General features: G+C 37.5%; 1 protein-coding gene across 1 annotated transcript; it reads left to right on the top strand.

Annotated features, from left to right (window-relative positions):
- Positions 1-490: 490 nt before the first annotated feature.
- On the top strand, positions 491-20,136 carry LOC143041120 (uncharacterized). Its single transcript, XM_076212860.1, has 2 exons — positions 491-585; positions 15,684-20,136. Exon 2 carries the CDS (start codon positions 15,816-15,818, stop codon positions 17,238-17,240), a length of 1,425 nt encoding a protein of 474 aa, XP_076068975.1. The 5' UTR covers positions 491-585; positions 15,684-15,815; the 3' UTR covers positions 17,241-20,136.
- Positions 20,137-24,115: the final 3,979 nt, after the last annotated feature.

Here is a 24,115-nt window from a genome sequence, read left to right as displayed (position 1 = left end):
TAATTGTCATCCTACGTAGCGGTCTCATATCGGACTATGGTTGCCTGGTTGTTTTTACCAAGAAAAAATGTCAACTGTCGCCAAAAATATGCCAAAATTACTTCCTGAATGCAGAAATAATCATTACTCTATTAGTCTTCATGAATGCAGAAATAATAACTTCCAGTCTTATTAGTAGCCCAACTTACTTTAAAAGTAGCCCAAAATGTCGCAAGTCGCAAAACTCAAATTTAAGTCGCGCCGAGCTTTCAAAAGTAGCCCAATCTGGCAACCGTGTCGACACCTACGGCAATTTTTGCTAGTCAGGTGAGTGTAAAAATGAGCCACAATTCCTGCGGTTTGTGTATAGAATATAGATAGAATTGCATATTATTGGTTATGCATTATATCTTTATTTATTATCTTTAAATATCACTATACTCTTATTAAAACATTAAAAGCAATATGAAAACGTTTTGATTTTCATTTGACTACCTCAGTTAGACCCACTGTAAACATAAACGATAACAAAGCCGCAAGCTTTGCTATTGTTTTCCTTTGCTGCCAGCCAAAAAATCATCAAGCAAAACACTCCCTATGTGACAGGTACGCAAGAGTTTGATAGCAAAGCAAGTACCACAAGCTAGTATATTATTGAGAAATGCCTAGTGTGCAGCCACATAAAAGTTTGGTAGAACTAGATGTGGTCTGGTTTTTCATGGGTTCCAATCGCCGCTACCAAATTCGTAGACAGAATGAAGGCGAATTACCACATGCTTCTTTAGTGTTTACATTCTCTCACACCAGACGTGCAATTACTATAGACAAATTTACAAACTAGTAGACTTTCTAACGGTATCGCATTGATGAGCTCCTGGGGTTTTATGCATTTATTATATGATCACTCAAGAGTGCATAAATTTAATATTTAATTACTTGAAAAGTACGCATTTGCGACGGAAATGATGTACACCATCGTTCATATCACAATATTTCTCTACAGAAACACATTAGCTACATATCAAAATCATTGGTTGGGTTAAACTATAAATTGTCCGAAATGAGATATTGCTCTGTTGAAAGAAAACCAGCATTTCAAGAATTGTATGGGGGGCTGTCTGCAGGGACGTTAAATTTTGTTTTGGGTTGGGATACCCAAATTCAAAGAAAGCATGTCTAATATTAATAGCCCTAAAAGCGGTCCTACTAAATGCCAGCCAGAGTCGTCCAATTCTAAATTAAGCCATCTTTTATCATAATGCCTCTAAATGGTGTATTCTTCAATTTACAGCAAGTATACCTAATTTCAGTATACAAAACCTGAACAAGGACGGTTTTTGCTCAAATGCACTATTTTATATAAAAAAAATAGGATGTAGTTGCATTATTTCAACTATTTTGGTGAGCAAATGTCCTATTTGTCACTTGTCCGGTGAGCAACTGTCCTACACACAATGATTATAGATGGCAGGCTGGACGAATCATAGCTGTGGTCGGTAATTTTGCAGAGGATAAAAACGTAACTTCTCTTTCATCAAATTACATGAAAATCACACATTTCAAAGAAAATACCTCAAATAATGCAACCATATGCTAATTTGTTATGGTATTCGTAGCTGTGGTCGGTCATATTGCAGAGGCTAAAACATAACGTCTCTTTGGTCAAATTACATGAAAATCACACATTTTAAAGAAAATAGTTTAAATAATTCAACTATATGCAATCTATTACACTAATAAAATAACAGTAAGAAACTTAATAGAGTTTAGTTTGATCCATACCACCAGTGATCATAGATGTCGGGCTGGACGAATTGTAGCTGTGGTCGGTAATTTTGCAGAGGATAAAAACATAACTTCTCTTTGATCAAATTACATGGGAATTACACATCCTAAAGAAAATAGGTCAAATAATGCAAACATGCTAATTTGTTACGTTATTTGTAGCTGTGGTTGGTCATTTTGTAGAGGCTAAAACATAATGTCTCTTTGGTCAAATTACATGAAAATAACACATTTTAAGGAAAATACTTTAAATAATTTATCCATACCACTAGTAATAATAGATGGGGGGCTGGACGAATCGTAGCTGTGGTTGGTAATTTTGCAGAGGATAAAAATGTAACTTCTCTTTGATCATATTACATGGAAATCACTCATTTGAAAGAAAATAGTTGAAATGATGCAACCATATGCTAACTTTTTATATAAAATTGTGCATTTGAGCAAAAACTATCCTTGTTCAGGTTTTGTCGGTATTTAGTGAGTCGGACGGTATGCGTAGTGTGGTGGGTAATTTTGCAGAGGCTAGAAACGTGACTTCTCTTTGATCAAATTACATGTAAGTCACACATTATAAAAAAAGATATGTCAAATAATGCAACCATATATATAGAATTGTGCATTTGAACAAAAATCATCCTTGTTTGGGTTTTGTAGGTATCGGTGCAGATAACTTTATCAATCTTCAACCAAACTTGCTGAAATTAGGTATACTTGCAGTGAATTGAAGAATACACCATTTAAAGGCATTATGATGAAAAAAAGATGTCTTAATTTAGAATTGGACGGCTGGACAGCATTTAGTAGGACCCCCCCTTTAAGTACTAGTTAGTAGTTATCAGTATATACTGATGTTTTAGAACAATTCCAAGTTGTAAATAAACATTTTGACTTAGTGTAGAATTAGGTATATGTAAAGATGTTTGCTTGTCATTTTTTCAAATCACCACTGATGTTACTATAGATTTGTGGTACTTATATCTGGGGTTGAAAATACTCAGAATGATAAAAGCTAGTAAATGATGCAGGTAAAAATTGCAGCCTTGAGATTTAACATAATGTAACCTAACCTAATTCTTGGTAACTGTAAAGATGCTCGTCTTAGTGTTTTAAAAATCGTTGCCGACATTACTATGAATTTATTGTATATAAACATGGGCTAGCAGATGATATAGGGAAGGGTTGCAGACTGGCAAGCATCTTTGTGAATACTTAAGATTATGTAGAATCATTACTATACATTATTGTAAAAAATATATATGTATGGAAGAGAATGAAAATTATCTTGTATAAAATTATCTGGTCTCAAATACATACATACATATACCAAAGGCTTTTTCCTCCTACATGGGAGGTAGCCAAAAAGAAAAAGGCATAGAAACCACTCCCACCCATTCCATTTCCTATATATTCCACTCCCCTCCACCCTCCTCCCTCCCTCTTACCTTGGCACCTCCTGGATGACGGGTCAGCCCTGCATCCTGTCCACTGCCCTGGGTCAGAAGTAGTGTCACAAGACACAGCACATCCACAGCAAGACCGCTTTATAAATTTGGCGACCCCCCCCCCCTCTCTATCCCCTCATGCAGAAAAGGAGAAGACAGGGAGAAATCCCTTTGGGCTGTGTCAAATTTTTTCTCATACATACTTCCTCACCCCCCATCCCCCACCCACTCCCCCTCACACATCACAGCATCATGTATACACAACCCCTCTCTATTCACCCCTATCTTCTGTCCTCTCCCGTCCTTCCCCCACAGACATTCCTCTCTTTTGTGCCCCTTACACCCCATCCATCCATCCATCTCATCCTGGCACGGCCCCTCATATTCACTCCTTCAAACTCTGCCTTCCTCACTTCTTTTACTAATCTTTCTTCACTCATTCTTTCCATGTGTCCAACCCATCCTAATACTCTTTCATCAACCCTATCTCCCAGTTTTCTTTCCACCCCTGTTCTCCTCCTCATCTCCTCATTTCTCACTCTATCCAGCCGAGTAACCCCTATCATACTTCTTAGACATTTCATCTCAAACACGTTCAAACTCCTTCTCTCTTCCTCTCTCATGTTCCATGTTTCTGCCCCGTACAATGCTGTTGGCACAATCACTCCTTCATATAACCTCCTCTTAGCATCCATTCCCAGCTGTCTATTTCTCATTACACTTTTCAATCCAGCAAGGCATTTACTCGCTTCTCTCAATCTACATTCTACCTCCACCCCCACTCCTCCCTTTCCTGCCACATTCGCACCCAAGTATCTAAAACTATCCACTTTCTCCAGTCTTTCACCCTTAATGCTCACTTCCAGCCTACTGTCACTCTCTCCCCTTGTACATCTCATCACCTTACTTTTACCCACATTGATCTTCAGCTTCCTTCTTTCACACACCTCAAACTCTATCACTAAAGTCCTCAATCCCTCCTCTGATCCTGCCACAAGTGCAGTGTTGTCAGCAAACAACAACTGGCTCACCTCCCACTTTTCTCCATTTTCTTTAATCATCTCCAACCCCTGACCCATTACCCTTGCATTCACCTCTCGCACCACCCCATACATGTAAAGATTGAACAGCCAGGGTGACATAACACATCCCTGACGAAGTCCCACCTTTACCTCAAACCATTCACTCTACATTTCTAATCCTAACACAAGCTCTACTACTCTCTTGAATGCTTTTAACAACTTTCCTCTTATCCCATATATCTGCAATACCTCCCACAGTGCCTTCCTGTCTACCCTGTCATAAGCCTTTTCCAGATCCATAAAAGCCCAAAATACATCCTTACCTTTTCCTATAGCTTTCTCACATATCTGTCTTACCACAAAAATCTGATCTACACAACACCTACCTGTCCTAAACCCACACTGCTCCTCACCAATTACTCCCTCTGTTCCTCTCCTAATCCTCTCAATCAAGACCCTCCCATAAGCCTTCCCAACTACACTCAACAAGCTGATCCCTCTGAAACTACTACACTCACACTTGTCCACCTTTCCCTTGTAAAGCGGAACTATACAGGCACTCCTCCAGTCCTCTGGCACTCTACCCACTCTTAAATAAACATTAAATAACCTCACCAGACAGTCCACCATAACTGTACCTCCTTTCTTCAGACATTCTCGATGGCATCCATCCAGACCAGGTGCCTTACCTGCTCTCATCATCTTAACAGCTGCTTTCACTTCATCCTTCCCTATTTCTCCTTCATTTTCCTCACTCATCACTCTCATTTTCTTAGCACTTCCCACTGCAACTACCTTTCCCTCCCTATCCTCCTTCACATTTAGCAACTCCCTAAAATACTCTGCCTTCTCTTCCATTATCATCTCTCCATCTGCACCTTTTACCTTTTCTTCTCTACTTGATTCGCCTCGTCTTTCTCTTAATTTCCTTCCAAAACATCTTTTTATTGCTTTCAAAATCTTCTGTCACTCTCTAACCCCATTTCACATCTGCTCTCTTCTTTGCTTCCTTTATTTTATGCTTAACTTCCTTTCTCTTTACTTTGTATCTCTGATACGATTCCCTCGTCCTTATTTGCAGCCAATACTGTATATGAATGCCTGTTTCTTCTCTTCTACACATTTCTTTGCTTCCTCATCCCACTGCTCACTACCCTTCCTTCTATTTCCTCCTGCCCTCCTTGTTCCACACACCATCTTTGCACATGTTATCACTCCCTCCTTGAACCATCCCCATTCCTCCTCCATTCCTAGTTCTACTCTATCCTTTACTCCCTCCCACTCCTCTTTCAGCTTCTTCTTATACTCACTCTCCTTTTTTCCTCATTTCAGCAGTTCACTCTAAGTACCTCCCTACCTTCTGCCCTTTTCCTTTCTCCAGCTATTCTCCACTCTCTATTTACCTTCCACCAGAAAATGACCTGATATTCCCCCACTCTCTCCCCTCAAAACATGTACATCCTTAACTCTTCCTACCATACTCCTGGTCACCACTATATAGTCCATTAACGCTCTATTTGCCACCCTTCCATCCACCACCCTCTCCCATGTGTACTTATGCTTGACTTTCTTCCTAAACACTGTACTTGATATCATCAAGTCTCTTTCAAGACACATCTCCACCATCATTTCTCCACTATGATTTTTACCTGGAACTTCCTTTCCTTCCCTACCATGAAGGTCTCCCAATACAACTACATTGACATTTCTCCCTAATCCCTCTATGCACTCATTTATATCTACCCAAAAAGCCTCCCTTTCCTCTACGTTCTTCTCACTACCAGTTCCATACGCACTTACAAAAACCCACATCTCCCTTCCCAGCTTCACCTTCATCCACATCAACCTTGATGAAACCTCCCTCCACTCCACTACCCACTTACTTATCTCTTCACTTACTAGTATAGCCACCCCTTCTCTCCCTCGTCCCCTCTTCACTCCTGAGTACCTCCCAGCTACACTCCCAAACTCACAGTTGCCCTTTCCTTTCATTTTAGTTTCACTCAAAGCCAGCACATCCATCTTTCTTCTCACAAACATACTGCCTATCTCTTCCCTTTTACTCTCATCTGTACCACATCCACGCACATTAAAAGACCCAAACCTTAGGATACTGGTTGGAAAACTCCCAGACCCTCTTATGCCTTTTCTTCTTTTTTTAGGAATGTCCCCTTTTGGGGCTACAGGTAGTAGGACTCCTAATCCCATCCCCGTCCCGTTTTTTGTCGCCTTTTACGACTCAAGTGGAAAGACTTGGTGGTAGCATTCTCTTCCCCCACCACAGGGTCAGCGAAAAAAAGGAAATGAATATTCAGAGAAATGGTACAGGACAGTAACAAGGAGTTGGGGGACAGCATAACGGAGGGATAGTCATAGTATAAAAGTGTCATCATTTCTCTATGAACAAGAGTTTTCCTCTATCACAGACAAAATGATGTATGGCTCTGGTCCATAGGGGCGCCCCATATAGACACTAAAGTATCAACCGCATGCTACTTTGCCACAATAACATGCAGCCAATACGATGGGGTGCAGCCAATACCCCAGGCGGGGTAAACATTGAAAAATCTATTCTCCATGAGGGAGAGACTGGGTAGGTTAGATATGGTCAGAATAGGAGAATACTGTGCTTGATTTATCATTTATTTGACCAATGTTGTCATATCTCTCATTAATCACTGGCTTTGCATGCTTATCTAAATCGCAATACTTATTTCCTAATGCAGTCCCCAGATGGGGGTGGGGGTTTAGTACAGACAAGTGATTTCCAATTGAAATGGAACACCTGATGAGGTCAAATCAACAGGAAAACTGTTGGGGAAAAATTGCCTATTGGGTGTTTTCCGAATGTTAGGATTAATACTCCTGAATGCAATGTACCTTTGGATAATACAATGTTTTTTTGTTTTGTTTTGTTTTTCACCTAATTTACCTCAAGTTCATTGAGGGAAGATCTTGTAGACCAGTAAAATAACATTATCTGAAGTCAGGTGTGACATGAGTCCAAATGTTCATTGTGATTTTATTCATGGTTAGAACATAATTGCATTGTGGATCCTATTTACCATGTGTATTTTATACAAACTGCGCTAAGTAATTGTCTTGGCTGACATCCCATAAATGTCAATAAAACTGATATCTAACATCAGGACATGATGATCAGGAGAGGTATGTAGTAATATCTTTGGGTAGTATGAACTATTGAATGGCCAGAAGTTGCAGTGTCAAGCAAAAAATTTGCCAGGAGAACCTTCTATTCATAACAAAGTCTGTGTTTCTGTCACAGGATGAAGTTTATGGATTCCCTAGGCATTAAGTTTAAATGGCAGTAGAGGAAAACTATTGACAGCAGTGACATGATACATGCTTGTCAGGCACTAGAAAGACCAGAGGTCTTCAAAGTGGTTGATATCGACCCATGGCAGTCAAAGCGAATATACAAAGGGTCAGTACATTCTTGGGGGATCGATAAATACCTAACCTAATGTTTTGGAGGGTGTCCTTTCCAACCACCATCTCTTGCTCCACACACATTTTCTAATAATTTCTCTCCCCTTTGATTCCTTCCTGGTATACCACATCTTCCAACTGGTATCCAGACAGAATGCCACAAGACATAATCCATATATAGAACACAAACAATTACATATTTTGCACGTCTTTTATTTTTCCTATACAAAAAAGAAAACCGTACATATACCGGTAATGTTAAAATAAATTGAGTTGGTGACATTAAGATTCATGATGCTACAGGTTGATTGGATTTCATTGAATGTTGAAACTGGTACTTGCTAAGGATTCCAGTTTTGAAAATTATTTTACTCCCATCTCTTTGATGTTTTTGTAGAGGGTGGCCAGTTGCGTCCTGTGCAATTATTGGCCACCTTATTGTCTTCCTTTTTTAGGAAATTCATTAGGGTCCACACTGAGGAGTGATTATTTCCCACCAGAAAAAGAAATAATGGTAATAAAATAATAATAAAATTAAGAATAAAAGAAATTACAGTTGTTCCACTTTTCATACTTTGTGTAATGACTTCATATTACTTAAATCATACTCTGATTTGAGGCTTCATTTGTAATCACACAATTCTAATGGCTTTAAAAACTTGATTTATTCTTGTCATCATGCTATATATCCATTTCATTCTTTTATGGCTTTAATATAAGCATGAAATACATATACCAATGGCTATTTCCCCCTTAGAAGGGAAGTAGCCAAAAAACAAAGGTATAAAATCCACTCCCACCCATTCCATCCCCACATACTCCACTCCCATTCACCCCCCTCCCTCTTATCTTGGCTCCTCATGGATGATGGGTCATTCCTGCATCTTGCTCACTGCCCTTGGTCAGAAGCAGTACAGCAAGACACAGCAACGCCACTTCATTTTATTGGTGACCCCCCCACTCTGCCCCCTCATGCAGAAAAAAAGATGGGGGAAAATACCTTTGAGCTGCATAATAATATCATTCACACATACTCCCTCACCCCCCATCCTCCACCCACTCCCATGCATCACAGCATCATCCATACAGAACCATTCTCCATTCAACCCTATCTTCTGTCATCTCCCTTTCTCAACAGATATTCCTCTCTTTCCCAATTTCCCTTTTACCCTATCCATTCATCTCATCCTTGGTTGCCCCCTCATGGTCACTCCTTCCACTTCTGCCTTCCACACCTCTTATAATAATCTCTCTTCACTCATTCTTTCCATGTGTCCAAACCATCCCAATACTCTTTCATCAACCCTATCTTCCAATTCCCTTTCCACCCTCGCTCTCCTCCTCACTTCCTTGTTTCTCACTCTATCCAACCTAGTAACCCCTATTATATTTCTCAGGCATCTCATCAAATATATTCACTCTTCTCTTCCTCTCTTATGTTCCATGTGTCTGTCTCATACAGTGGTGTCAGCACAATCACTCCTTTATACAATCTCCTTTTAGCATCCATTCACAAATGTCTGTTCCTCATTACACTTTAATCCACCAAGGTATTTACTTGCTTTTCTCAGTCTATATTCTACCTCCACTCATCCCTTTCCCGCCACATTTGCACCCAAGTATCTAAAACTGTCCACTTCCTCTAGTCTTTCTCCCTTAATACTTACAATTTGCCTCCATATTCTCCACTTGTACATCTCATCACCTTACTTTACCCACAGCAATGGTCTGAAAAGTGGCTAATGAAATTTAACGCAAGTAAATGCAAAGTAATGCGCATAGGTAAAAATAACAGTAAGCACGATTACAAGTTATTTTGGAAAATTCGTTAACAAAAGTGGATAGTGAAAAAGATCTCTGCGTAATTATCAGTAACGATCTCAAATCATCCAAGCAATGTATTTCAGCCTCTGAGAAAGCAAATAAGATTCTAGGACTGATTGCGCGATCTTTTGATTTCAAAAGTCCATCACTCATTAACAAGCTATATAAATCGTTAGTTCGTCCACATTTGGAATATGCTGTTTCCGTATGGTCACCGAATCTCATTAAAGACATTGACAGACTGGAAAAAGTACAACGGCGAGCCACAAAACTGATTCCAAATATCAAAAATAAATCATACGAAAATCGACTAAAACATATGAATCTGTTTTCCCTAAAAAAGTGTAGACTTAGAGGTGACTTGATAGAGGTCTTTAAGATTCTAAAGGGAATTGACAACATCAAAAGTGACAAATTTTTCACATTGAATGAGAATCAGACAAGAAACAAGGGTCTCAAACTGTCCGGAAATAGATTCAATTTGGAATTAAGTAGAAACAAATTTGCCAACCGTGTAGTTAATGAATGGAATAAACTTCCTGCACAAGTAGTGCAATGTAGTTCAGTTCGAAGCTTTAAGAATAATTTTGATAAACACCTAAGCAAGATGCTGTAATGATTATAATTTATTTTATATTATTTGTTTTTGTTTTGTTATCATTTGTCTGATTTTCATTTATTATTAGTTATATGTCAATTTATTATTATTTACTATTTACCTGTTTGTTTATTATTTAACTATACCTATGCATTTATTTATGTATTTTATTTGTTATTTACATTATTATAGTTTTTATTCATTATTTTATTATAATTATGATTTTCGCATCCGACCTTTGTAATCCTTTGTAATAAAATAATAATGATAATAATAACAACAACAAATATAATTTCCAATAAACTAAAAGACTGACTACTGGTCAGTCTATATATATATATATATATTTTTTTTATCCCAAAATTTTAATTTCTCTGCAACAAAATAAAATAACATAATTTACACTAAACTAAAATACATAAGCATTTACATAGGAACTTAATTTTAACTTGATTTAATTAAATATATGTATGAACGTACTTCCAACTCAGTGCTGAGTAGGAATCAAAGTGGAGGACTGTTTTAATCCCGAGCAAATGAGCCTATATCAGACGTCCTTTGATAATGACTCAGTTGTAACATATATATATATATATATATATATATATATATATGTTGATGAAGGTGGAAAAAAAGGTCACGGGTCTAGTTCAGAGTTCCTGAGTATATTCCTGACCGATTTCGCTCTCTGCTTCCTCTGAAGAAGCATAGAGCGAAACCGGTCAGGAATATACTCAGGAACTCGGAACTAGACCCGTGACTTCTTTTTCCACCTTTATCAACTTGTCACAATCTACCAGCATATATATATATATATGCCAGGATCTTGAAGATGGTCATTCAGTGTTGTAAGTTGATCAGTGGTTTATGTTACCATAACTTAGACCTGTCAGTATAGAGGCCTTTCGCGTGACGTCACCAAACCGGAAACCGGCCATATTGGAGGCTTTGGCGTGTAAACAAACGTGCTTGCCTGGCCTGTTTAACGTGCTCACATGTCATTTATTCATTGTGTCTTTCGCGATAAATTTAAATAACAATGGTGAATTGCTGTAGTGTTGTGGGATGCCATATGTCAAATAGAGAGAAATGCAGTTTTACAGACTCCCTAAAGTTATTAAAAATCAAGGTTTGATATGGGAAAAGCTTTGTGAAGATCGACGACGCTTATGGTCGGCGAGCTTGCAGCAGAACTTTGATGGAAAGAATTTGGACAATATTAGAATCTGTTCAGCTCACTTTATTTCTGGTAATTAGGCCCAGGTCTATTATTAAAATGGGTTTGTTCATAACTTATAAATTAGGTTTGAATTGTGGTCAGGCTATGGCCTATTAATTAAAACATGTCCGGACAATAAATATGGTGTAGGGCCTAGCTGTCACTGAATCTGAACAGATGAGGACAGGCAATTAGTACTAGCCAAGGTTATAAATAGATGATTATATAACCTTGATACTAGGCCTAGGAAGTAGGTACACTAAAATCTAGTTCTTTATGTCTGCTGCTGTTAGTATTTAAACCTGACATTTTTCAGTTTCATCTTTCTAGACCATTTTATTTTTTTACTATGCCTGACCCATATTTTATGTATATAGATTAAGACTGCAATACCTCAGACTCGAGATAAGTCTTTATATAGCTCAAGACGTGATATTTTTCATAAGTTCACTAATACAATACATTACCATGTATAATTGTATAATCTTTTTACAGAGCTTCAGGCTTGAAAATATGTAATATTTATTATAAGGCCTAATAACAATCAAATATTTACTTTTATTGTTTAAGCCAAGTTACTCTTATGTTAGGCACTTACAATTACACACTGGGTCACATGCACTTATAATAATAATAATAGATACAAAATAAAACAATTCAAGGCAGTTAAAATTCAGAATTAGCCCAAATAATTAACAAGAAGATATTTTTTATCTATCTGAAATTCAATGAAAGTAGTTTTACTATTTGTCTATTAAAAGTAAATGTTAACAGGTTTGCTGGTTAAATATGTTGCGTAAACCTGCAATTAGACTATAATCCTAGCATATACATTGCCAACATTAGTCACCTGATTTGGCTTATAGATCTAACTCCTGCCAGTCCTGGCTATATAAACTGAACTTAGGCCCAACTAAAATTCTCATGAAATTTAATTAAGAGTAATTGCCTCACCTTTGCTTTGACCAGGCATCTGTTGTTTAAAATGCACGTTGTCCTATCCCTGACCCAACCACTCACAAAGTGGTTGTACGCATCAAGTGCTTTGAAGTTCTTCAAATCCTCAGATGTGTAAGGACTCGGTGAAAACACCAAATAGGTCACTATGTCAGGGTAGGTAATTGCAGGTAGCAATGAATCATCGACAGACCACGCTGCATCATCTATTTCATACGGATCTTCCCCATAAATAAGTGCTAATTTCTTCTCATACCTCGCCCTCTCCTCCTTATTAAGCCCATCACAATATCTTTCAATTTTACTTTCGAAATATTCCATTTTGCCATGACTGAGATGTATATGTAACCAAAAAGATTTGCCTGTTACATACACGTCTGATCTGTTTGTTTACACCCCAATATCTCCAATATGGCCGCTCATCCGGGTTAGCCGATGAGTTGTGACGTCAGTGCAACCACTATTAGATAGTATGAAGATAATCACTACTAAACAAAGGATTACAAAGGCGGAGCATGCCGACAGTAGACCTTTCGGTTCATATCTATGTCGGATGCAAAAAATAACAAAAATTATAAATAAAGAAATGAATCATTAAAAACTATAATGTAAATGAATAAATAAAAACCATGATAACGCAAATGAATGAATAAAAACTATAATAATGTAAATGAATAAATAAAAACTATAATAATTAAATGAATACATAAAGATATGATAGTGTAAATGAATAAATAAAAACTATAATAATGTAAATAAAAACTGACTGTAAATTAACAAATATAAAATATGATAATGTAAATTAACATAAAAAATATGATAATGTAAATGAATAAAATACATAAATGCATAGGTATAGTTAAATAATAGGTAAATAATATAAAGCAACAATAAACAAACAGACAAATGATAACAAAATATAAAAAATATATTAAAGCATCTTGCCTAGGTGTTTAAATGATTCTTGAAGCTTCAAACTTAACTACATTGCACTGCCTCTGCAGGAAGTTTATTCCATTCTTGGTTGGCAAAGTTGTTTATACCCACTTCCAAATTAAATCTATTTCCAGACAGTTTGAGACCATTGTCCCTTGTCTGATTCTCATTTAGTGTGAAAATTTTGTCACTTTTGATGTCAATTCCTTTTAAAAATCTTAAAGACCTGTATCAAGTCACCTCGGAGTCTACTTATGTTTTAGTCGATTTTCGTATTATTTATTTTTGATATTTGGAATCAGTTTTGTGGCTCGCCGTTGTACTTTTTCCAATCTGTCAATGTCTTTATGAGATTCGGTGACCATACGGAAACAGCATATTCCAAATGTGGACGAACTCATTATTTATATAGCTTGTTAATGATGGGCTTTTGAAGTCAAAAGATTGTGTAATCAGTACTAGAATCTTTTTTGCTGTTTCAGAGGCTGGAATACACTGCTTAGATGATTTGAGATCGATGCTGATAATTACGCCGAGATCCTTGTCACTATCCACTTTTGTTAACGAATATCCAAATAACTTGTAATCGTACTTACTGTTATTTTTTCACCTATGTGCATTTACTTGTGTTAAATTTCATTAACCACTTTTCAGACCATTGCTGTAATTTATCTAAATTTTCTTGAATTTCTAATTGGTTTAAAGACCATCTGACATTCCGCACAGTTTTGTACCATCAGCAAATTTGGAAACAGTAGATTTTAGTCCGTGGTCTACATCATTTATATGACCCCGGGCGTTTCGGACCGGATAATTGAGACTAGGACATTTTGGCCACTGACATTTCGGCCACGGACCGTTCGGTCACTACATGATCAACTATAAAAATCTGGGAAGTTTATTAATCTGATAAAACAATGATTATTTCAATTCAATAATTTTTTATTATTTAAAAATATGGCATATATCACACATTATCGAAAAATAATAATGAAAGGATATCACAGTTGTTCACGCAACTAGGATACCACTTTCTTGATACTTGCTTTCTCTCTTCTAGGTGTCATGGTCTTTCTGCTTCTGATGTGACCCACCGAACACAATGATATAGACCACAGACTGAAATCTATTGTCTCCAAATTTTCTGATGATACAAAACTGCGCGGAACGGCAAATTATCACTTAAACTAATTGTTTCAAAAGTGGCCAATGAAATGTAACACAAGTAAATGCAAGGTTATGCACATAAAAATAACAGTAAGTACGCTTATAAGTTATTTGGAAACTCGTTATCAAAAGTGGAAAGTGAGAAGGATCTCGGGGTAATTATCTGTAACGATCTCAAACAATGTAAACAGTGTATTTCAGCCTCTGAGAAAGCAAATAAGATTCTAGGACTGATTGCGCGGTCTCATGACTTCAACCACAATTGGAATATTTCGTTTCCTTATGGTCACCGACTTTCATTAAAGACATTGACAGATTGGAAAAAGTACAACGGCAAGCCACAAAACTGATTCCAAATATCAAAAATAAAACATACGAAAATCAATTAAAATATATTAATCTATTTTCTCTAAAAAAGCTTAGACTCGGGTGACTTGATACAGGTCTAAGATTCTAAAGGGAATTGACAACATTAAAAGTGACAACATTTTCACACGATTGGTTATTATTTCTCAATTTTTTTATTATTATTTATCTGTCCATTTATTATTATGTACTAATTACCTGATTGTTTATAATTTAATTTTACCCAATTATTTTTATTATTTTCAATTATTGATTCATCATTATAGTTTTTTCACATCCGACCGAGCTATGGAACAAAAGGTCTCATGTCGACATGCTTCCCCTATGTAATCCTTTGAATTAGAAATGGAAAAAGCGAGTTATTTGATGTTGGGGTGGGACTTCGCCAGGGATGTGTTATGTGTTTGGGATGGGCGAAAAGTATGTTTTGACTCTGTCATCCCCTTTATAGGAGGAAAGGGTCTGTTGGTTTTTATATTGTCAACAGTTCCAACTGCTACATGGAGTGAGCAGTGGCCAGATGTAGAGTTACAACTGGCAACCGCATGTTTGTTTACATTGTTGTGAAATATTATGGATGGGTCAAAACAGACAACGCTATGATGACCAGTTGACCATTTTTGGTGTTTCCACTGTATGATATTGATATAGTGTATGTATTGACATGACCAACTAAGTAATCAGTGACCAATGTTAACAGTGGCGGTTTTTGGCGAATAGTGTGGGTAGTGGGCTGGGACAATGTAATTGGTGTGGATGTAATGTGCAAACATCCCATTTTCACGAGTGATTTTCGTAATAAATTTACTGTTTTTTAGGTGAAATATCCCCTTATGATAGATGCCATGTATAATATGGTTTGTACAAAACACCCACAATCCTACTATTACAAATATCAAAAAGGTAATCCCAATCTTATGATTACATTTCTTTTTCAGAAAGGTAACTATCAATATTTATGTGGGCAAGTTATCCATCGATTCCATGTACTTGTCATACAACAAAGAGATTTTCTAGTGTGACCTGTTTTATGCAGTTTTCTCATTAATGCATTACCACATATATACCACATGATGACCCACATAGCGGAGAAGCCTTTCCAGTGTGATCTCATACGTCACATGGTGACCCACACAGGAGAGAATCCATTTCAGTGTGCCATGTGTGATTCTGCTTTCTCACGACCGAGTCAGCTCAAGCGTCACATGACGACCCACACAGGAGAGAAGCCATTTCAGTGTGACATGTGTGATTGTGCTTTCTCACGAAAGGAAGTTCTCAAGCGTCACATGATGACCCACAGAGGAGAGAAGCCATTTCAGTGTGACATGTGTGATTCTGCTTTCTCACAAAAGTGCCATCTCAAACATCATATGATGACCCACACAGGAGAGAAGCCATTTCCGTGTGACCTGTGTGGTTCTGCTTTCTCACGAAAGGGAGATCTCGAACGTCACATGACGACCCACACAGGAGAGAAGCCATTTCCGTGTGGCCTGTGTGATTCTGCTTTCTCACAAAAGGGCCATCTCAAATATCACGTGATGACCCACACAGGAGAGAAGCCATTTCCGTGTGGCCTTTGTGATTATGCTTTCTCACGAAAGGGAGATCTCAAACGTCACATGACGACCCACACAGGACAGAATCCATTTCAGTGTGCCGTGTGTGATTCTGCTTTCTCACGACCGAGTCATCTCAAACGTCACACGATGACACACACAGGAGAGAAGCCATTTCAGTGTGACCTTTGTAATTATGCTTTCTCACGAGAGGGAGATCTCAAACGTCACATGATGACCCACACAGGAGAGAAGCCATTTCAGTGTGCCATGTGTGATTATGCCTTTTCACAAAAGGGCCATCTCAAACATCACATGATGACCCACACAGGAGAGAAGCCATTTCAGTGTGACCTTTGTGATTATGCTTTCTCACGAAAGGGAGATCGCAAACGTCACATGACGACCCACACAGGACAGAATCCATTTCAGTGTGCCGTGTGTGATTCTGCTTTCTCACGACCGAGTCTTCTCAAACGTCACATGATGACCCACACAGGAGAGAAGCCATTTCAGTGTGACCTTTGTGATCATGCTTTCTCACGAGAGGGAGATCTCAAACGTCACATGATGACCCACACAGGAGAGAGGCCATTTCAGTGTGCCATGTGTGATTATGCCTTTTCACAAAAGGGCCATCTCAAATATCACATGATGACCCACACAGGAGAGAAGCCATTTCAGTGTGACCTTTGTGATTCTGCTTTCTCACGAAAAGGAGATCTCGAACGTCACATGATGACCCACACAGGAAAGAAGCCATTTCCGTGTGACCTTTGTGATTCTGCTTTCTCACAAAAGGGCCATCTCAAACGTCACATGACGACCCACACAGGAAAGGAGCCATTCCAATGTGACATGTGTGATTCTGCTTTCTCCCGAAAGGATCATCTCAAACATCACATGATGACCCACACAGGAGAGGATCCATGACATAATACCTCCGCCCAAAATACCTCCAGCCAAAATCCCACACCCAAAATACCTCCTCAACCACCCATAATATCTCCATGCATTTGATAAGTGATATGATAAGGACATTTTGGAATGATATTGTAAACAATACGTAGAATATAGAATCCTATATCAGTACCTGGTCGCCATCTGTAATGGCATATAGTAATTAAGCCGATTTTCAAAAATAAAAATAAAATAGAATAAGTATATAGATAAATAAATAAAATATGATAAGATACCTCTGACTCCAATTACTATATGCCAATAGTATACTAAATGCCATTACAAATGGCAATCAGGTACTGATATAAGGTAAAATACATTATTTGATTTAACTTCTGATTTTAAGGACCATTGTATCCAATTTATTAAACAATTACCTATGGGTGAACATGTGAACTGAAGTCGTATTGTTTTGTCTGATTCCTTTTATAAAAAAAAATACAGAAAATTAATTATTCCTTTGGTCAATTGTTTTGTCCGATTCCTTTGATTAATTTTTTTTATATAGAATTGATTATTCCTTTGATCTACCATACTACCTTAATCCTGAATGAAAAAGTCCTCTAATGATACTTTCTATAGGATTCTATACTCTACATATTGTTTACAATATCATTCCCAAATGTCCTTATCATAACACTTATCATTTGCATGGATGATTTGAGATCGTTACTGATAATTACACCGAGATCTTTTTCACTACTCACTTTTGTTAACAAATTTCCAAATAACTTGTAATCGTACTTACCCTTATTTTTACCTATGTGTATTACCGTGCATTTACTTGTGTTAAATTTCATTAGCCACTTTTCAGACCATTGTTGTAATTCATCTAAATCTTCATTCCGCAAGTTATAATTATTCCAATAAACTTGACAATTTAAGATTATAACCTTAACCAGTACAAACAGCATAATATGCATGGAGGTATTTTGGGCATTTTTTGAGGTATTTTGGGTGTGGAATTTTGGCCGGAGGTATTTTGGGCGCCCTCCCACAGGAGAGGAGCCATTCCAGTGTGACATGTGTGATTCTGCTCTCTCACAAAAGGGTCATCTCAAACATCACACAGGAGAGGAGCCATTGCAGTGTGACATGTGTGATTCTGCTTTCTCACGAAAGGGTCATCTCAAACGTCACATGATTACCTTTGCAGTAAAGCTTTTTCACGTAAGGGTGTTTTCCAACGTCACATGATTACCCATACAGGAGAGAAGACATTCCAGTGTGACCTGTGTAAATAAATATTTTTCACGATTTTTTTCTCAAACGTCACCTTTTACGGTGTGACCTGTGGGAGGAAGCTTCCTAAAATAAGGATAGTTTGAAATAGCATTGGGTAAAATGGCGGCCCTTCTGATTCTAGCATTTATGTTTATGTGTTCTAGGGAACATGTCAGGAATCTTAGATATAATCAGACGTAAGGAGTACAGTTTACTCCCAATTGTCATGTCTACTTACTCGGTATGTGCCGTTCCCATACAAACTGAATAACCCTGTTTTCACCCGTAACGCATCCTCCAGGTTATAGCGGGAAAGGATGGCGTGTCCCAAACTTGGGTATCTACTCGTCCGTGAAGGCGGGGTTTTATACTGGGAACTGACCAAAATTCAGCATTTTTAAATGGGGGAAACTTGGAGAGTTGGAATAATCCCATAACACCGGAAATATAGATAATTAGGAATGCCCTATGTTAGTAATTCAATTAGGATTGGTGATATACAAGGGATGGACGAAGCCGTTGAAAGTGTTGAGTGATGGGATGGCGATAAGTTATAGCTTGGAGGAAGCTGTATCCATACTATAAGTGTTCCCACTCCCCCCCCCCCTTGTGATCCACACTTATGGATATGGCGACTCACTTCTGTTCGGGAGAATGAAAATGTGGGAACCCCCCCCCCCCCCCGAGAGCTTAGCATACGTGACCGACGAACATTCTCCACCGTTACACCAGATTCTTTGTTTCAAGTCTTTACGGCATTATTGTTTACTTGGAATAATCTTCGGGTCTGCATAATTCTCACTTAGGTTACAAAGGAATGTCATCTCGGCAATACACGCGAACTCCCCGGGCTCGTATCTATGATCAATATTTTTGTTACACAAAGGGTTCTACCCTCTTTTCTACCTACCTCTTGCAAGAAGGTAGTGACAGGTTATTATATGTATATTATATTTTACATGAGACTAAGACGGGAATTCCACCCATGTAGGCAGTCCACGTGTCCATGTATGTATGTATTGTACTGTATCAAAATAATTTTATAGAATAAAAAATGTGAAAGTTTGTATGTATGTACTATATAAAATAATTTGATGAAATAAAAATATGATATAAAAAAGAAGCGGTGTGTTCATAGTTGTATGGCTGCTGGCAACGATTTTTCATACTTCACAATTTTTTATCCCTACTTCCACGCTACTTATGGACTGTACATCACACAGCACAGGCAAGGGGTAATGATCTGGAACTGTGATATCGCTGACACGCCCATAATCCACAACAGGCAGTATTGTTTACTTGGAATAATCTCGGGTCTGCATAATTCTCATTTAGGTTACAAAGGAATGTCATCTTGGTAATACACTCGAACTCCAGGGCTCGTATCTATAATCAATATTTTTGTTATACAAAGGCTTCTACCCTTTTTTCTACCTACCTCTTGCAAGAAGGTAGTGACAGGCTATTATATCTATGTTATATATTACATGAGACTAAGACGGGATTTCCACCCATGTAAGCAGTCCACGTGTCCTTGTATGTATTGCATTGTATCAAAATAATTTGATAGAATAAAAAAATGTGAAAGCTTGTATGTATGTACTATAAAATAATTTGATGAAATAAAAATATGATATAAAAAGAAGCGGTGTGTTCATAGCTGTATGGCCGCTGGCAACGATTTCTCATACTTCACAACTTTTTAGCCCTACCTCCACGCTACCATAACCTTACCTCACTTATGGACTGTAGATCACAACACAGGCAAAAGGGTAATGATCTAGAACTGTGACATCGCTGACACGCCCATAATCCACAACAGGGCGAAACGATCCACTCCTCTTGGGCACAACAAGGAGCGGGAGAGTTCCACAAGGAACGAGACTCTTGTATGACACCTTCACAAAGAATGAGGCAACGTGCGCATCCCTGGTTTAAGATCAATGCTACAGACAACACAATCCGTAATTCCCAGTCGTTCCCCAGCTAAGGCCGGAGCTTGACGATGTATCACTAACAGTTCAATGAGACCGTCTCTTATCTCAGGAAAATCGGCGTTACCTACATATTTCTCAAGCTGTGTCACTTGTATGTGTAGACGATTGAATAGAAACTCCAATGATAGGAGGTAAGGCAAATGAATCCAAGAATAGATTGTGCACGCAAGTGGAATACAACTTGATCATTTGTATCTCTTTCCCAGGCGTCATGATCTTTACGCTTCTGATGAGATCCACCTTACTCGCAGAGGCAAAGATGTTCTTATATACTTCATTGTGGGAGTTTGAAATGATTTTTTTTTTTTTTTTTTTTTTTTTGTAGGAACTCAAAGGGAAGGGGGGGATAGAGTATATTGGGTGAAACAGAGTAGGGTATAGCAATATATCTCAGTGTAGGACAATATATTATTTTAGGACATTATGTCGGCAGAGGACGAATTATTACACTAGGATGTAAAGTCATAGTACAAAATATTAATAGTGGAGGACAAAATATCACGACGGGATATAAAGGAGAGGAAAAAATATGATGATAGTAGAGGACAAAATATCACGGTAGGATGTAATGTCAGTGGAGATCAGAATATAATTTTAGGAAGCGATGCTGGGCAAATACCGCTAATTTCAATATCGAAATTATTGGTGAACAACAATACAGTTACCGAAATTACCGACAGTTTACCGGTAAAAGACTCGTGAGGTAGTAGTGACGTCACAAGTTCGAGTCGAGTTCGAAAAATCAATGTTTTTGTCCTTTAATAAGCTATATCTCTGGTTCTATTTTACATAGTTATTATTGTTATGTCATTGTAAAGGGAAAAGGTCATACTTTAATTGGTGCTACTATAGTATGCTATCTAGTATCTACCGCGCGAGTGAGTGAATGGAGGGTATTGGTGGGCAGCTACCGGTGAAATTACCGGTTTTGTCGGCAACAAACTTATGATAGCTTACCGACAAAAATTCTGCTACCGGTAAAGCTTCGTTAACCGATAACTCGATAAGCTATACCATAACACTCAGAGGGCTTATCGAGTTATTCGTTGGAATATGCTGTTTCCGTATGGTCACCGAATCTCATTAAAGACATTGACAGATTGGAAAGAGTACAACGGCGAGCCACAAAACGGATTCCAAATATCAAAAATAAATCATACGAAAATCGACTAAAACATATGAATCTGTTTTCTCTAAAAAAGCGTAGACTCAGAGGTGACTTGATACAGGTCTTTAAGATTTTAAAGGGAATTGACATCAAAAGTGACAAAATTTTTACATTGAATGAGAATCAGACAAGAAACAATGGTCTCAAACTGTCCGGAAATAGATTCAATTTGGAAGTAGGTAGAAACAACTTTGCCAACCGTGTAGTTAATGAATGGAATAAACTTCCTGCACAGGTAGTGCAATGTAGTTCAGTTCGAAGCTTTAAGAATTATTTAGATAAATACCTAAGTAAGATGCTTTAATGATTATAATTTATCTTATATTATTTGTTTGTTTTGTTATCATTTGTCTGTCTGATTTTTATTTATTATTAGTTATATGTCAAATTATTATTTACTATTTACCTTTGTTTATTATTTAACTATACCTATGCATTTATTTATGTATTTTATTTGTTATTTACATTATCAGTTTTTATTTATCATTTTATCATTAATATGATTTTTTTTCGCATCCGACCTAGATATGGATCAAAAGGTCTCCTGTCGGTATGCTCCGCCTTTGTAATCCTTTGTAAAAGTGATAGCCCACCTCTCAAGTCTGGTGGCAATAAGACTTGGTAAACGTGCCTTCAGTCCAAGGATATCTAGCAAGGGTTAATGGTCTGAAACTAACTAATGCTTCCTTCTCTATTGGTGAATAGTTCTGTTCTAATTAGCTCAGAACTCGAGTAGTAAATGCTATGGCCCTTTTAACACCATCTGAATGAAGGAGACTACAACAGACCATAAGGCCTACGCTATGCACTTCCATGTCCGTTACCACCTGGCATTCATAGAGTTATCTAACCTTTTCTTAAAACAACCGATAGTTTCAGTGCTCACTACATCAAGGTTACTAAGTCTATTCCATTCGTTGACCACTCTATTGGTAAACCAGTTCATGCCTATTTCCTTCTTAGATATATTTTCTTTGTTTAGGTGTCTTCTAACTTCCAGCACTTTTCCTATGCATTGGTTATTTCCTGTTTTATCACACTGCATCTTCCAATATGTTTGGGTACCAATTTAAACTAAAACAATGTCACCCCTAAAATAATGGTATTCTCTGTCAAGGCAAGTTAAAAGAAAACGTCCCAAAGACAACAAAAACAAACAACAAACAAATTGAAGATGCTTTCTATTACAAGAACATCTTTGTATATACTACTCAAATATTTGATAGATTTTCATATAGATAAGCAAGAGTGGCACGTCTGAAATAAGGACTAAGAGGACTACAGACTTCGATCAGACTGTAGAACAAAGCTTTGTCATCATCATCTCCATCCTCAAGACAATACACGCTAATGCAATGTTGATTAATTTGTATAACTGTAGCTTGTGATACAAAAGGAGGCATATGCCGTTACAAAATAAATAGATAAATGAATAAACAAAATATGAATAAATTGATAACATAGGGTTGAAGTTGGTCCTTTCATAATATTGCTTACATTTTATTAAAATATCAAGAAAATGGCATAATTTGTTGTTCCTGATGCATAATGCAATGTTCCTTATTGTGATGGTGCTCAAGTTTTGGTCTCAATATCCTACGTGTTACGAACATTTTAGTAGTATTAGCCAGTAACGTGCACAGACATTGCATGGGGCAGGTGCTTTGGGCTGGAAATGGGCACTTCACTCTTTTGTATTATTCGTATTTGGCAACTATCCGGTAGGGTGCAACACCGCTTTCCACATAATTTCTGAATGTTGATAAAATGGAAAAAGCCTGTGGGAAATAAGTTTTTATTCATTTTTGTATATTTTTGTGAAGGGGACCTTTGGGGCACAGGGCAAAAGGGGAAGGTGCTCGGGCACCCCCAGCACCCTCCCCCCCCCCCTCTGCACGGGCCTGGTATTAGCAAATCTATAATAATGTTTATGTGTCATATGTATACTGATTGGTATTACTCATGACTGTCTCTGGCCCCCTTAACCCCTACGTATGTTGTCTATGTAACAGTGTAGAAAAACAATCTAATGAGGACCACAATGGAAATAAGCTTACATGCTTTTTGTGTTATCCTCGGCAATTAGAGCTTTCGCAGTGAGCAAGTTGATACCAGACACCGCCAGATCTTGTAATTCTTGCCGGAAAATAAATACTTTTTTGGGCAAGTTTTATAAGCTTACAGAGGTGTATCGTTGTACATTATTGTGTCTGAAATTTAAGTCAATTAATTTCATGATTGCAAACGGCATATAGCATTGTTTGAGCCTCTATTTATAATCACAGATGATATTCGTAAAACAGCCTATAATTGTATCAAGCCAAGCAATTTGTCATTTTCTATCGACTTCAATGGACGTATACTGATATATACTTTCATTTGAATGCACCAAGCAATAGGCAAATCCATGTAATGTATCGAAAATATAATTTTACATCGAAAACTTAATTTTTTCGATA

The sequence above is a fragment of the Oratosquilla oratoria genome, chromosome 30, assembly GCF_046742065.1.
Source record: "Oratosquilla oratoria isolate Oo_2021 chromosome 30, ASM4674206v1, whole genome shotgun sequence".
Lineage (NCBI taxonomy): Eukaryota > Metazoa > Arthropoda > Malacostraca > Stomatopoda > Squillidae > Oratosquilla > Oratosquilla oratoria.
Note: the sequence above shows the minus strand (reverse complement) of the source record. Positions and strands in the feature narration are given on the sequence as shown.